The 17400-nt window shown below is 35.2% G+C and overlaps 1 protein-coding gene across 1 annotated transcript in view; it reads left to right on the forward strand.

The window, feature by feature from the left end:
- LOC144446113 (TBC1 domain family member 12-like) overlaps positions 1-17184 on the forward strand; it is a 42252-nt gene extending 25068 nt beyond the window's left edge. The window contains exons 5-12 of the mRNA XM_078135823.1: positions 2823-2929; positions 8192-8269; positions 10085-10170; positions 11372-11443; positions 14339-14467; positions 14846-14955; positions 15299-15402; positions 16092-17184. Of these exons, the coding sequence (XP_077991949.1) occupies positions 2823-2929; positions 8192-8269; positions 10085-10170; positions 11372-11443; positions 14339-14467; positions 14846-14955; positions 15299-15402; positions 16092-16291 (886 nt within the window). The 3' untranslated portion in view covers positions 16292-17184. The remainder of the gene's footprint in view (positions 1-2822; positions 2930-8191; positions 8270-10084; positions 10171-11371; positions 11444-14338; positions 14468-14845; positions 14956-15298; positions 15403-16091) is intronic.
- Positions 17185-17400: the final 216 nt, after the last annotated feature.

The raw sequence follows: 17400 nt of genomic DNA on the forward strand, positions 1-17400 counted from the left end.
CATCGTCACCATGATCAAGAGAACAGATTGTTGAGTTTTAGTCTAATTCCTCAGTGAATTGGTCAGCAATAATTCTAATGACTGATGATGTTGTTGAATACCTAAAAACCTGTGTATTATATTGTGTAGTTTACGTAGTCGTGGTATGTACAGACTTCACTTGTTTCATTAATCATTTGTGATGTCAGGTAATCCATTATTCATCATTTAGTGGGGGAATTGTTTCACTCTAATTGTAGTCTTGGGTATTAGGTCATTCAAAGTCTGTAGAAAATTAAATGAATTGTGTACAGTTATAATAATGATTGCCAAGTTAAATAACCAGGGTACTTACATGTAGGCCTAATAAAAAAAATTGTGTGGTTTGATTTCGCTCAATTTTAGAATAGGTGGGGTAGGTTTTATTTTTTTATATATATTATTTTTTCATATAATATGCATGAGTGATTGTCTTGTATTCTACAATGATCACTTATGTGTAGTGATAGTCTAGTTCCTAAACGGTATACCGTTACAATTTACACCTCCACTCACTTAGCAACCATGTTGGCATCCAGACTAGTGTAGTGATAACATAATATACCACCCCCAACCCCCACCCCCACCCCCCATACATACTAGTCGTACGTGTAATATTATAAGAATGTCATGCATTTCACCATGATTTAACCAGAAATAAGAAATTCATGCTGACTTTTCCGAATTTCCAATTCACCTACACTCTCTCCTTTAGCATTTTTACCTGGCCACTACATTAAAATTGATTGTTACTCAGAAAGGAAACTTTCGAAATTGAATTTCAAACTACATTTCCGCATAAAATTTCACTCAACTCTGTTAATAACAGAGTTATAAAAGTGAAAGCAACAATATTAAATACACATGAAATAATTAATGTGATTTTGCCAGTTTTCGTTAATCTCAATTTAATTCATATCAGGGATCTTTGAAACACAGTGTACGTTATTATACCCGTATCTCAACGAACTATGAATCATAGCTTGTAGTCCATTAGTAGAGACGTTGGGAGGGCTAGCCCCTAGGACGTCAGTAGATTTAAGTGACTCGTTAAGAAAGTGGGTTTCACTCAAGGAGAATTAAAAGTGGGTCTTGCTCAAGGAGAATCAGCTGCCAGTATACCATAACACATAATTTATTCACTACCAAGGTACTTAAATTCTTTTGAGTTCGTATGATCTATCAAATGCAGGAAATGAAGTCTTTCATTCCTTTACATTTGTATATAGTATACAGTATTGTACATATATATGTAGGTAGACTTGTGCCATAACATTAGAAATAGAATCTAATTTATTGAAAAAACCCAATCTGATTAAAATCTGATGTGGTGAAAATGGCTAGATGGCGTTATTTATACCTCTATTTCCATTGTTTTGTGTGGTGTTATCGAGTTTGTTGTTTCGAGTGACCGTTGCCTTCCCAAGGCGGCAATCACCCGGAACAAATAAAATGACCCAACGCGATGGAAATAGAGGTACATAAAGCCATCTATCTGCTTTCACCAAATCAGATTTTAATCAAATTTTTGAAAAACTCATCAATCTGTGAAACTAGTCAAAGATTCTTGCCATTTATGTACTTACTGCTGACATTCATGTACTGTATAACTTTTGAATATTTCATATTGGTAGTAATTATTGTGTTTTGAAGGAAATTGAATGTTCCTACTTGAGAAATTCATCTGTTATTTAAAAAAAAATGACATAACTATTTGCTGTAATAGTGAACTGAATAATTCAGTGGTTGATTTCCTGAAAAAGTCTTTCATTGTCTGTGTTTCTTGAACCGTAAACTAAACAAGTCATTACAGGAGTGTACACAACGACGATACAATCTATCTATTGGTCTTGCTGATGACTTTGATTTACATTTCCCACAATGCAACACTGTTGTGAGGTCATTGGCATGATGTTACATAAGGTCATCATACTTAATTAGGTTAAGCGCCAGTGATATTTATGTCTAATTGACATCAGTGTCGTCATGGATGAATTAATGATGACAGCCTGGTGTTTTAAAATATTGACTGTGTGCTTCCGAGGAGTGATAATGCAATTACACGTAGACATATTGATAATGTACATTAAATGCCAACAATTAGTGGTAATGAATTATTGTGTTCAGTGACATAGTATGTGCTTATAAAGGTCATGGAAAGTACACAGTAAAATGACTTCTGGTGGACAATTTTATTTTCATGTCAAAAGTACATGTATTCTGCCTGTGTGCCATAGAATTAAATTTGGCCAAAAATAATTTTGTTTTATATTTCTTGTGTACATATCTCTATTGTATTAAGGCTTAGGAAAGTAAAATGTAATGCATAGATTAAATTCCTTGAGAAGATACCCTACAGTTGCTTTGTACATTCACACACACATGCATATAATTGACACACACACACACACACACACACACAAACACACACACACACACACGCACGCACACACGCACGCACACACACACACACACACACACACACACACACACACACACACACGCACACACACACACTCACACACACACATGCCTACACATACGTTACTATAGGTGCGAGTGAGAATAAGTCGACCTTCTTGTTATACATGTATTTTGACTCTCTAGCATGAGGTAAAACGCCATTGCAGGCAGCAAGAATTTCATATTTTTGTAGATTTTTGTACAGTAACTTATTTTTCGAAAATTATGATTAATGAGTATGTGTAAGCTTTATAGGGCAAATACTTGTAAATGTATGTTTTGGATGTTCTTTGTTTGTTTTAAAATTTAACATGTCATTTTAATTTTTTTTATGTGTTCAGGAAAAACACCAAGAGAACCCGTGACCTTTGGTGGAGTGGGGTACCACCAGGTGCAAGGGGTGATGTGTGGTTGTTGGCAATTGGCAATGAACTCAATATAACTCACGGTAAGAAATGTACTATTTTCTTCACGATAAAGTCGTAATATAAGTGACAAAATCAGGGGATTTGGATAGATTTATGACGCAGTAGCAATGTAGTGATGATAATCTAACGAGCATTCGATTGCAGTGCTAACTTAGCTTCTCTTTAAAACAGACCATTAAACCTTTAACTTTCCGTATATCTGGTTAGGCCTTAAAAACAGACTATTAAAACTGACTTGTATATCTGCTCATATGACATTACCTATCTTGCCCTATCTGGTCGGCATAGCAACTACACTATCACAGGGATGTGATACTTTGTTGTTGTGATGTTATAGCAGTAGATAGACACTAGTTCTATGGCATATATGTGTCAGGGAGTCGTGATTGCTGAATGGTTAGAGTTACTGGCTCGGAAGCTGCAAGTTCTGTCCTCAAACCTCATTACTGCTAGTCTAAATGCCATCATCTCTAACCCTAATGAAAAGATAAATCCTGAGATTTAATAAAGGACGGCTCTAGACTACGCTGCTGCCATTTGCTTCTGAATCATGTGAATGGCTAAAGTCCTTGGGCAAGATTTGAACCACGATCGTGCTTCAGTTAAGCCAGCTGTATAGTTGATAATCTGGTAGGCTAGAGGTTGCAGTGTAAATGCTTTTTCATCCCATGATGTGCTTACAGAGGCTACTACAGATTGTATGCTTCACAGAGAGTCAAGAAAATATAAAGGGGAAGGGTTATTGTGCCATTATAGGTCCATGCTAAGAGTAATACTTATAAAGCACTTGTATAGAATTAGAAAAAGGGCCATATAAAAATAGCAATATATACAGCAGATAGAATGTAACTCTATGACATGTCATAAGAAGGAGAATCCTTGAAATGTGCCATATATCCTAAAAGTTCATAGGTCCCTGAACAACATGAAAAGCAATAAAATACTTGTGAAATACACATTATAAAAGAAAAAGTCAGTGAAAAAAAGGTCACTGGTGATAAAAAAAATGCTATGTGAGAAAAATTCCAATGCTATAAACAACAGAGTGCTAGTCATACAGTTTACATGCGATGACTGCTATCATCTCCACTCATGTATAGGGGAAGTCGTTATTCTAGTAAAAAAATTGGTGCTACCCCCAACTGCATTCATACAATTTATAACCATGATGACGTTATTGATTATTGCGTCCCCACATGATTTTAGTTTCAGACTGGAGAGGTTGAGTTTGGTTAATGAGCAATTGTCTAAAGGAGCTAACTAATTGCAACTGCCTGTCAATTTGTGATGGATAACTATTGACATGCGCTGTTTACCCTTCGTCTGGGGGGGGGGGGGGGGGGGGGTAACACAGATTTCTGTGCTAGAATTATGACTTTCCCTATACGTGAGTGGAGATGATCATAGTAATCGTAATGCATCATATAGGAATAGACTACCATGATTGGGATATTGTGGTTCAATCAATGACTAATAATGAAGAAGTAACTTTATAGGTAAAATACAACAATTTACTTGACTCAAGATTAGTATGGTTAAAATAGCAACAAGTGAAACAACAACATGTTGTGAAACATACAATGGAGTGACATGGTTCTGTGGTGACAGTAACTCTATCATACCAGAGTAAACAGGGACTATTGTGGTCTTTCCACAGTCATGTTACAGAAGAACTTTGCCACCAAGCTAATGTCAGAAGTGTACACTTACACACTTTATGAGTTGACACTGTACATTACTGCTCTTATCCAAACATTGGGTTATCAGCCAAAGATCTGGTTTCCTTGACAAACCTCTTTCTGACAACATTGTGTACATTTCTCCAAGTCAGTTTCAAAGTCATTAACATCTGAAAATGAGGTCTAAGTAAACAAGTGTAAATCACATGTATTATTAGGTCATGGCAAATTCAAACTAAACATAAAAACAACAATGTTTACTTAGAGACCCTACAGTCTATGGTTTACTCTGGTTATAAGTAGGGTTCCTCTTTTGAAGTGTGTAAAAATTAGAAGACCCCCTCCTCCTCCAGTGTAAGTGTCACCAGGATGTGATCTTACTTCAAAACATTTGTGTAGAATGCCTCTGTTGTAGCAGGAACATAATCAGTCTGTGATCTCATGTCAAAACACTTTATAACTTATATATTATAATTAGAATGCCCCATTTTCATGCTATTGCAGCAGCAACATAAACAGTCTGTGATCTGTCAGAACATAATTTCTTGAAACATGTCAGAACATTTGATATAGAATTATGCCCCAACTGTGATTCTAAACTCATAATAGCATTATAAATAGGATTTTATGATTGCCTGTCAACCGACCCCCCAGAATGATAAATAGGTTGATGTCTGTGGAAGTGATAGCATAAAGTAATAGAATGATGTAAATCAAAATATTTTATATGAAAATAAATATAGAGATAAAAGAATCATTATCAACAGACAAAGATGAGTTTACTTGGTTCATTTAAAACAAATGCCTTGATTTACAAAAATATTGCAATTATTGTAACTACCTTGTGAAATTTGAGTCTGATATACTGGTATGAAATATTATCTTTCTGATAGATAATCTTGATTTATTTAAGTATTCATATATATGTCAAAATATAGACAGTTATAGAAGTCAATCTTAAGCAATGGTTGATTTTAATATTGATATGGTCGCTTTGATAATGTTATGATCTCCACATATTTACATTGTGTCATGTGTTTAGTGCCACGATGTACATGTCGATACATGTATGTGTCATGTGTCGAGTACCGGGATGTACAAATGTAGATGTGTGTCATATAGCTGGTGCCATTGGATTATCATGCAATGGAATGCATAAATCATAATTGGTGACTCATAATACAGCTGACCCATGCTGTGTTTGGTATACTCAAACCATATGCAGTACTTTCAAGTTTCGCTATGATCTTCAAATTCCAACCTATACATGTAATATATCATATTCAAGCCAAGTTATTGTCTTTGAACAGAAAATATGGATAATATACCCTGGTCGTAGTATGTCGCGACAGCCCATGTGCACCTCACTGGTCAAAATGTTCCAAATTGCCATTATTCTCCCCAATTTTTCATAAATTATGCTTGAAGAGGTATAAATAATATTATTCCACAATATTTTACTTTATTCAGCTGGAAACTACTCGTGATGTAAAGGTTATCACTACAAGTCACCAGACTCATAGTGACAAGGCCCCTTAGGTCACAAGTACAATGTAGTTTCCTTGGCTGAATAAAGAAAACATTGGGGAATAATATCTAATCATATTAATTTTCTCCTTGAAAGTTTGTGTTGTAAAATAAAATTCAAAAGTGTATGTACATGTAAGATACAGCACATTGCAGTTTACTGTTCATTGGCCTTGTTTTATACAATCACCAAGAAACCAAGGAGAAACTTGACATGTTACACTTTGAGTTCATAAGATTGAATGAGTGCAGTTTCTTTTTACAGTTTGTCTGAATGAAATGAACTAAAATGCCACCTTGCAGACATGAATACTGGCTCCTGCATGCTGTGTCTAGTCACAGTACATTTAAATGGTTGATTTCATTCACACAAAATGATGCAAGAAATTTGCAGCCTGGCTATCTGAAAGTGAAGCATGTGCAGTTTCTTATCGATTTCTGGATAGTTGTATCAAATAGTACCAGTGAACAGTAGCCTGCAATGTGCTGTAAGACATAGATAGAAAGACCCATGTTAGTTTTGTATAGAAAATGAGTTCATTTTACTGCAATTAGTACAATGGCAAGACTGTTTCTATATTTAGAAATGACCCACCATGGAACAACAGATATTTGAGACAAAATTGTGCCAGCAGGCGATGATGACTGATGACTGAATCAGCATAGTTTAGATGTTTTATAAATTTCAACATATTTTGGATGTTTCATGAATTTCCTTAATACTGATTTGTTTAATAGATTGTATGTGGACTGAAAGCTATTTGAAGTGATAAGTACAAATATAGTACAGATGATGCATACAACTTACAAGATTTCTTTATAGAGATTAAATGTCTGGGTCATGCTGTCATACATCTTACCGGGGGGTATTTTCATGTTCTGCAAGGCTATGCAACTATATTAGTTACAGATGTATTGATATTTTGAATGTACCCACTGTAGGTGTCACCACACCAAAGTCAGTGACTGTTACAGTTTTTAGGGAGTCAGTTTGTGATACTTACATGTTAACTTGCAGTGTGCCCTCTACTGATAACCAAATTTTGTTGTTGTGAGTCAAAATGAGAAAAACTGAGATTTCTTGTGAGTCACCACATAGTAAGAGATAGGGGACAGTAAATTTTGATGCGTCACTAGAAATTGTGTGCATCAGGGGAGTATCAAATTGGCTCAGAGGGCACACTGGAGACAGTGATGAGAGAGTGTGTGTGTGTTGGGGGGGGGGGGAGGGGGGTAATCTAGATGCTACCTGTGGTATGAAATAATCTCTTTAACACTGTCTAGCTAAATGAGAGATCATTAACTAGTTATTTATGTAAATGGGTAAGCCATAACTGTTAGAATGATGTCATTCATGTATAAGTGGCATCCTGAGCTGACAAAATATATGTTGATACCATACCTTTTGACATTATGTACTGTAACTGTAACCCAATAATTTATCTATTTATCCATTTGTTTATTTGTTGACACTAGTGCATCCATACATATAAATGGGTTTGCATGCATTGCAGTTAAATTATTACATACACAGCAACTGCATAAACACAGTTTAGCAGTGTGAATGAAAACAAATGAGTTATGATCTTGTCCAGTTCCTATACATTATCGTTACGATTTATACCTTCACTCACAGTCTAATCAAAGTCGTTGCTCAAGAAGTCCTGAGATGCAATTTAAAATTCATCCACAGCCACCCACACAGTCATTAACATCATGTCTTTGTTAATCATTCACAAAATTCTAACAGATAACACAGGCCCTCATAAAGTTAGTGTTTATTGGGGCAGTTATGTAATGTCCAAATATGGTATATTTGTCAGCTCAGGATGCTACTTATACACTGTTTACGTCACTGTAACAGCTGGGGTTCACTGATTGGATGAACAACTTTCTGTGCTGATCGAGTAACTTTGACCAGACGTGGTTTAGTTAGAAAGCACAGTTGGCATCCAAACTAGTTATGATCATGCATGGACCATTATTTGTTCTGTTTCAGTTTCACTTTATCTTATAGGTTTGTTGAGTTTTTGTAAATACATTCCGTAATGTTCACCTGTCATGTTTGTCTTACAGAATTATTTGAGATCTTTAAAGCTCGCGCTAAAAGTCTTATAAAGGCACTGAGTGGCAGTGATTCTGAGAGTGAAGAAGGTAAGTAGATTGTGAAGAGACAAGATGATTGCTGTAGTCACTCAAATTAGATTTAAACTAACAGCTGGTGTGTAGAAATGAACAAGCCGGGTAGAGAGGTATCAGTAGCAAGACAAGATAATTGCAGTAATCATCGTTATCTAGTCTAAACTAAACAGCAGGTGTATAGTATGAGTACAGGATAGGTAGCTAGGTTTTAGCAGAGAGACAAAATCAGTGCTTTCATCACTAGAATGGGCCCCAAACTAATACATGTAATTAGTATGTTGCAAATGAACACACAGTGGGTGGGTAGATAGGTATCAGTAGTGGAGACAGGTAGGGGGTTCTCACTTAGCCAGTTGAGTCCACTCAGTGTCAACTCTAGTCTTACCTAACATAACAAAAAACAAATATGAACAGTTAATGTGACTTTGAGTTGGGTTAAACTTAGGTCAGGTACAATCGGGGGTTTAGAGTCGACTTATCCTTTGTGTCTGACACAAAATTCCATTTGATTACGTAAGTATATTTAGTTTCCTAGATAAGGAGGGTGCCAGGGTTAAAGTTCGGGGTTGCTGCTAAATGATTGGAACAAATGAAGGCTATGCTAATATTGGATGACTTTGGTATGACGTGATCTGTGTCAGGTACAAAAATTCAGTGTGAATGGAGTCCAAAATCTAGCTTATTAGTTTTACTCCCTTTTTTTTATGTGAAACTCATATTTGTAGTCTGAACATAGTAAAGGTCATTGCTGGTAATACTATGATTTGGTCTAAACTTAACTACTATATAGCTGTAACTTTGTAAGATGTGTAGTTAACTGTAGGTACCAACAGCGAGACAAAATAATTGCGCTTTAATATCACTTTAATTTGAACCAACATTATGTAGTATGTGAATGAGATAGGTAGATAGCCTAAAACTGGTATCAGGGGCAGGACAAGTGAGTTACTGAAATCATGATAATTTTAGTCTGATAATGATTTGTGTATATAAAGTGTAGCAGGCAGGGAGACTCAGAATCAGTAAGTTAAAGGGCTGTAATGACCTGTATTTGTATTGAATTTGTGTTATCGAAATAGAATTTTACCACCTAGGCATGCCATAAAGATAAAGATCATTTGATTTCTCGGTCGACACCATGACTTCCGCTCCACATGTGACATATGCATTACTATAGGCACACATGAGAATATATCGACCTTGTATATCTTGTATTCCTATTATATCTTCTAGTGTAAGGTAAAATGCTTTACAAGTACTGCGTAAAGTTTTCAATTGCTGTATCAAGTTGTCAAATGCAGTGATTTGTCAGAGTTTGCTGGTCAGAATGAAAGATGGATCAAATGGTATCTCAGAGTAACTGTTATGTGTGTATAGGAATAGGATAGTACAGGTTTATTTCATGTATAAGTTTTGTTGCTTTGTCTAAATTCTGATAATGTAAACATGAACCCTGTTTGTGTTTTATCTGATTTGACATTAAAGGTGCACTAGCTGTAACTGGAACTTTTTAAAAAAAATTATTTTAAACAGTTTTATTCGATGTAATGACTTAATACTCATGGTAGTATACACCCTGAACACTATTGAATCATCTGTGGGTAAACATATTTATGCATACAATAAATCTAAAAAAAAAAAATTGAAAAATAATATCCCAGTTACAGCAAGTGCTGGTTTAACATTATATGTAGTATGCAAGTAGAGTTGCAATGTGATTTTAACATTATGCATGTAAACATCAAATTGAATTTAAATGGTGTGATTTTCAAAGTCCAATGATTTAAACTGATTTGATTTGATTTGATTTGATTTGATTTCCCACAGTACATGCAGCCAGCAAAGAGAGTAGTATAGAGGTGATAAAACTAGACGTCAACAGAACATTTCCACAGTTGTGTATATTTCAAAAGGTAAGACATCATGTATTATACCATGCACGAGTCAAATTCAACAAAATGTATGAAATATATACTCTGGTCATTCTACGTCACGACAACGTGCGTCTATGTCACGACAACGCGTGTCTACATCACTGGTTCTGCTGTGTTCGAAATATGAGTCAGACCACTCAAAAGTTGCCATTACTTTCCCCGATATTTCTTTGATATTACTTGCAATGGTATAATTATTTTATTCTCCAATATTTTTCTTCATTCAACCAGAAAATACCTGACCTAAGGGTTGTCACTACTTGTCTAGCAACTCGTAGTGACAAGGGCCCCTTAGGTCACTCGTGTTTTCCTTGGCGGAATGAAGAAATATATTGGGGAATAATATCTAATTATAAGTCAGCTGATACCTGATCATGGAGATATCTGATACATCACAGAAACATAGAAATGAATATATAACTAATTAACTGTACATAAAAATGTAATATAAGTACAATTTTCTGTCCTTCTATCCCATGATCATTTGTCAGATTTGATTTTCCAGTGATTAATGACTCAACTATTAGAGAAGGGGGAATATTCTACATGAATAAAATGATTATTGAAGACGCCAAAGCTGTAACTGAAAATTGTTTTATTCGCAGTAGTATTTTTAGTATGTCCCCATTAAAAGTTCACCCCTTCACACACACACACACACACACACACACACACACACACACACACACACACACACACACACACACGCACGCACGCACACACACACACACACAAACAAACATACACACACATTAATATACATACGCACACACATATTTACAGTATAATTTTGAGTTATTGAATTATTTTTAAAGTGACCCCACACACACCACACACATAATGTACATATACCCTCAGTTTAGTTCAAACAAAAAACATTATTGTCTGCATATAGTTAGATTATTAGAGTAGAACTGTTCTACAATTTCATTATCTTATAAAATGTACAGGTTTGTATTTATGTATAATGAGACAGAAACAGGTTGATATTCCCTTCGCCCAAGAAATGTACAAACAGAAATAATACGTCTGGTAATTTCACTGGACAGAAAACATCCAGCTTTGGTGTCATTGAACTGAGTGAAGTGTAACCTGTTTATTTGATGAGTCACAGAAATAAAGCCAGTAAGTATAACATAGACATGGACAGAATACTAATAGATAGTTTTGTTGTTTTCAGGGTGGACCGTATCATGATATCTTGGGAAGTATACTTGGGGCATATGCTTGCTACAGACCAGATGTTGGATATGTAAGTATTACATGATTCACACATTCACTTTGATGAATACGTTCATTTGGTTTCACCCAGGTTTGTGTTAAAAATTCATCACATTAGAACTTGGTTGATATATCAAATTAGATACCTGGGCATCAGGGCTTTCTGTACTTTACCTTTGTTGTACTGAGTAGGTCTAGTGAATAAAATAAAAAGAACAAAATAATGGAAGGTAAACTCAGTGAATGCAATATTAGAGGCTCCCTCTGACAAAATGGCTAACTTAAGGTCAGGACTAGAAGCCAGGACGTCATGGGTTCAAATTCCACTTTTAATCGTAGAGATAGGATTTTCCCTAGACCAACCCAACACCTGGATTTTCTGTGACCGACACAAACCCAGGGTGAGTGTTCTACAGGGTCAGTGGGTAGGCTTTATCACTCAGCCCTGTGTCACTCACAAGAAAAGTGTAAAGTTGGGGGTACGTCGACAGTAATGACTCTAGCAGTTAGGAACAAGACATGCGCATAGCACCAGCAGGTGCTATGCGTTGCTGGGCCTGGGTGACTTTGGGATACATGTAGAGTGTAGAGTTACGGGAAAAGTCTTGTCCGTTCCACGACATGCTAGCATGCAAATCTGTAGAATAGTGTGTTTATGTGTCTCTGTTTGTATTCATCTGTGTAAAAAAATTGTTGGCAGAAATTCCAAGCACAAATAATTTACATTGGATGTAAAAATGATGTCTCCAGTGTAAAATTCAAATTCAAAAAAATAAACTAAATGTGGAAAGTAAAGAAATATAATTTAGACTAATTTATAATGGTATGACCTAGTTTTGCCTGCCTTACATGTGTTTATACAGTTGATATCTGTTTAGTTGTGTTTGGTCCATGGACTATGGTCTGTACAAATTCAAATCAGACAATGTGATGGTAATGTGTGATGTTGTAGATCAGATACCACAAATGATTACGTGAATCATTGACCGTTTTCAGTGATAGTGGTCATCACATGATTGCTAGGATGAGATGAGATGAGATGAGTTGTGTAAGGTTTTGCTTAGAGCCAGCTGAAATAACTCAATAACCTCTAATACCTAGTGTACTGACAGCAGATGTGGCTGTAACATCAAATATACTGTGTAATCCCCGCAAAGCAAAACAAAGAATATATGAAAAAATGATTTCTTTTTGAAAAAAGTATAATCAGAAATCAGACTTGAATTTCAGAGATTTTAAATCATCCAAAAAATTAAAATTAAGCAAAGAAATTTTATGGAGCGTGGCAATTAGTTGACAAAGGTAAAATTTTTAAGATAAAATAGAAAAAAACTTCTGCCATGTTGTATTGTGTTGTATTACTAGAGACATACAAATAAAGTTCTGATAGTAGATTTTAATTTTAAATATTATGTCGTTATTCTTAGTCATGAGCCACAAAATGTGGGTTTTGTATTAATTGCTAATATGTGATACTGATAACTTAGGTGATCATGCATGATTGGAAAATATTAGTGTGAAGTGAATTAAATTTGTTAGCTATGGTTCATTGTAGTTTTTTGTACTGATTGTCATTAGATATACTCATTGGGTTAGTTCAGGATAAAAACTGTTAGCAATCTGTTAGCTAGACTGTGTATGGCACTGGTACTGATTTTCATTAGATATACTCATTTGGTTAGTTCAGGATAAAAACTGTTAGCAATCTGTTAGCTAGACTGTGTATGGCACTGGTACTGATTTTCATTAGATATACTCATTTGGTGAATTCAGGATGAAAACCGTTAGTGATCCTTTAGCTAGCCTGTCCATAACACTGGATGTGTGACTATGCTAACTCTCATTGTAGACGAGGGCTATCACAGTTTCAGACCCAATGCCATGGACAGACAAGATAATGGATTGCTAACAGCTTTTATCTTGAACTCACGTAATGATACTTCAATAGAAGAATAATGACTCATGGTTATTTTAATATAAAAACAAAAAGTGAAAGTTACTGTTTGTCAGACGATTTTGATAGATGTTTTTTTCATGTTGTTGACGTCTTGAAGGGTGGTAGTACCATTCTCTATAGATTGTTGTGTAATTTGGCATAAATCCAGACCAGAGACTTTCATTCATCATACCCTAGCATGTGAATCTGTACACAGGAAATAACGTTGACTCAGGAATGTCTTAAGTTGCACTGAAAGCTTTTACTGACATATTTTTAGGGGATGAGCCATACAAAAAAAGTGCAACGTGATATTTGTGCATTGAAAACAGTTCTGCAATGAGACTGCTTCACACAGTATAAGTCTGTCATTCAATACAACGATAGGGTTCATTATATCTTGCCAAGTGTGGGTTGTCCAGTCACACACCATTTTCAGTTGACATTTGGTCATTTATATTGTCTACATGGAATTAAAAAATGTATGTTTGACAAAACTGTACTTCCTGTAAATTGTTTTGTGATTAGAAATATTACATGTATTTCTCATATGATTTATGAAATGACTAAGATATGACATTGATAGTACTGTATCGTATTTGATAGAAAGTATTACAACAGCTGTAATAATGTATTATGTTACAACAAGTCTGCAAGAGCGCCACCAGTGTTGGAGATTGAATATCATGATATGAATCATATAACTTGATTCCCAATTAAAGAGCGCCACCAGTGTTGGAGATCATATATCAATTATATCAATCATATAACTTGATTCCCAATTAAAGAGCGCCTCCAGTGTTGGAGATTGAATATCAATCGTATAACTTGATTCCCAATTAAAGAGCCCCACCAGTGTCGGAGATTGAATATCTCAATCACAAAAAACTCTCTTCCTAGTTTGAGGAGAATATCTGCTATATTACTGAATGCCCTTATCTTTCCTGGCATACTAAAGATTTCAATGTTTGTGTGATTTATTATTTACAGGTGCAGGGAATGTCTTTCATAGCAGCCGTTTTCCTTCTCAATTTGGAACCTGCAGATGCCTTCATCTGCTTTGCCAATTTACTTAACAAGTCCTGTCAGTTGTCATTCTTCAGGCTAGATGAACTAATAGTAAGTACAAAGTCTTATTTAATGTGACTTGGTGTGATTGAGGTGTTAAAGGAAGTGGGGTTTAAAAGATTCCCAGAAAATCGATAGACGTTACTCTCATACGGTGTCAAATTATTCAGGTCAACACTCTTCGAAAATAACTAAAGTTGGTCCAAATATTCCTGCAAATACTCCTGGAAAACTGATGAAAAAAACCCTGGAAAATTCTGACTATTTTATTTGACTTTAAGTATATGAACCATGAATTATTCACTCCGTGTTGGGACTCTTATGAGGTTTTGTCTGTCAGACTCTCCTGTATTTGATACATTACACTTAATTTAAAATAGTCCGTAGGCGCTTGGAAAGGAGATTAAACTATTTCATTTCTTCCAACAGATGAAGGCCTATTTTGCTACTTATGAAGAATATTTTGCTGATAATTTGCCGGAATTGTTTGTACATTTCAATGAACTCAATGTCACACCAGATTTATACATCATTGATTGGTAAGTCACTGCATTATGTATTGTTTGTTTGTTTGTTTGTTTGTTTGTTTCAACATCTGAAAATTTATTTGAATGGAGAAAAAAGTGTGACGTGTAGGTTCAATTTCACTCAGAAATTCCAGTACTCCAAATCCACAAATTTTTGGTAAAATACCTAAAAAAAAAAATCAAGAACTGTGGATTTTGATTAGGATATATCTTGGGAAGTCTAAATGATGAATTGTTCATAAAAAGATAACATCATTGTTTAGTGTTTGGTTTAGGTCCAGAATATGTACTTTTGGTCGGAAGACAGGGTAGATTTGTCGGGATGTTCTAATTAGTTGTTCTATTTACATCATAGGATGTATACAATATACAGTAAGTCATTACCATTGGATGTAGCCTGTAGAGTGTGGGATGTCTTCTTTAGGGATGGAGAAGAGTTTCTATTCAGAACAGCTCTAGGTAAGTCCACATGCTGTTTTCTATAATTTTCCTCTCACTAAATATCCCCTTTTTATGCTGAAAATATGACAAGAGGATTTTCTGTAATTTCAAGATGGAAACTGTCGGAGGGAAACACCAGAAGGAGTGCCTTGACTTATGAACAACTTCACCGTGTCAGTTTTCAATTTTATTTGTTGTTCTGTAAAGTCAGCCCATCTAAATATGACTCGTAGGTCTTTGCCAAACTATGACAGAACCCCATGACACATAAGTGTAAGCATTGCGTACTCGAAGTATTTGAACATGTGTATGCGGTGTTCTCTGCAATCATGTTGTGAAAGTGCAGCTAAAAACACAGCAGGTATGAATGTAAATATCCCCAAGTGCCTACACTATCATTCCTATTTTATAGGGTTCTGTTATTATCACATCTTTACTGAAAACAGCAAAATTCTGTGAAAAAACATAAGTATGTTATCGCATGCTTTCATATACAAGGAACAACCATGTGCTTATTTGCATATGATTTGCATACAGCATGCATGCATGCAGTAATGTTTTTGGTATTGTACATAGCTGCTGTGTAAATACCACTAGAATGTGCGTACACTTGTGCAAGTAATCACTAGCAAAGGTGTAATAATTTGTTGTATTTATCATGACTTACATTAAATAGATATCTTTTGTTTCTCTGTTAATTTACTTAGGTATACTTCACATGTATCAAGATGTATTACTCAAAATGGACTTCATACACATTGCCCAGTTTCTAACAAAACTCCCAGAGAACATAATTGCCGATAACCTGTTTGTCTCCATCGCTGCCATCAACATGCAACAGAAGATGTTTGCTAAAGTTTTTGTCTCACATCTCAACGCTGTGCAAAATGCAAACAGCAAGGACTGAACCTTGATCCAGCATCCCCCCCATGAATGAAAGTGGTTCCTTCCATGTGTATTGTATTATAGTCTGTCCATATTGACCCAGAGGGTACGCAGGGTCCACTCCTGAGGGACAGAAAGCAGTGCTAATATGTTATTTACATTGTTCTTTCCTCGTTGACGAAGATCGCAAAAGGAGAAGAGAACACCAAATATCTATATTCAATAATGAGTCTGGGGGCTTTTAAACTTTTTTTCAGAGTCCACAATCAAAATCTAGGTTGTGTAGGAGTGTAAAAATAAAATTTAGTCCTGCGTCATCTTTTCGGCGAGGACATGAAGTTCTGTAATGTACATGTCTGTGAAGCCTGTGATGTAAAAACAAAAATTGTTACAAAAAATTATGAGAGATTTGTGATGGTCAAAAGTTTAGTGAACTTTGCCCATTCTTTTTCAAGCTTGATGAAATATTATTTTTGTAGAGAAAATAAAATACATTGTAGATAGGATGTATGACATGAATTGCCAAAACATACGTTCTGGATCAGTACATTAAATATATTAAGATTAAAGTAATGTATATTTGGACTATTGTGGTGAAGTTTAGTAACTGTTCACTGTGAATACTTGACTCTAATGTGCACAGACGAAATTAACTTGTTGGTAAATTTTCACCGTAGATGACAAGTTCTTGTGAAAGTAGACGCTGGTGAACTTCCAATACACATGCGCATAGGTATATGTGTTAATTCAAGAAAACAAAAATGGCAGATATTTGAAGCTATTTCACAAACCCACCCATTTAGTCTGAATCAGTTGTTGTTGTTGTTGTTTGTACTCTGTTAGCTTAACAATATATGTAGCAAGTGATTCAACGAAGTATAAACAACAATAAATCTCTCAGTATACACTCCCACCAAAACTGATATCCCCAAAAAATGTGCAAAACATACATGTGTGTGTGTCTGTGTGTATACATACATACATACATACATACATACATACATACATACATACATACATACATACATACATACATACATACATAGATACATACATACATACATACATACATACATACATACATACATACATACATACATACACACATATTCATACACATACATACATACA

Source organism: Glandiceps talaboti, chromosome 15 (genome assembly GCF_964340395.1).
Source record: "Glandiceps talaboti chromosome 15, keGlaTala1.1, whole genome shotgun sequence".
Classification (NCBI taxonomy): domain Eukaryota; kingdom Metazoa; phylum Hemichordata; class Enteropneusta; family Spengelidae; genus Glandiceps; species Glandiceps talaboti.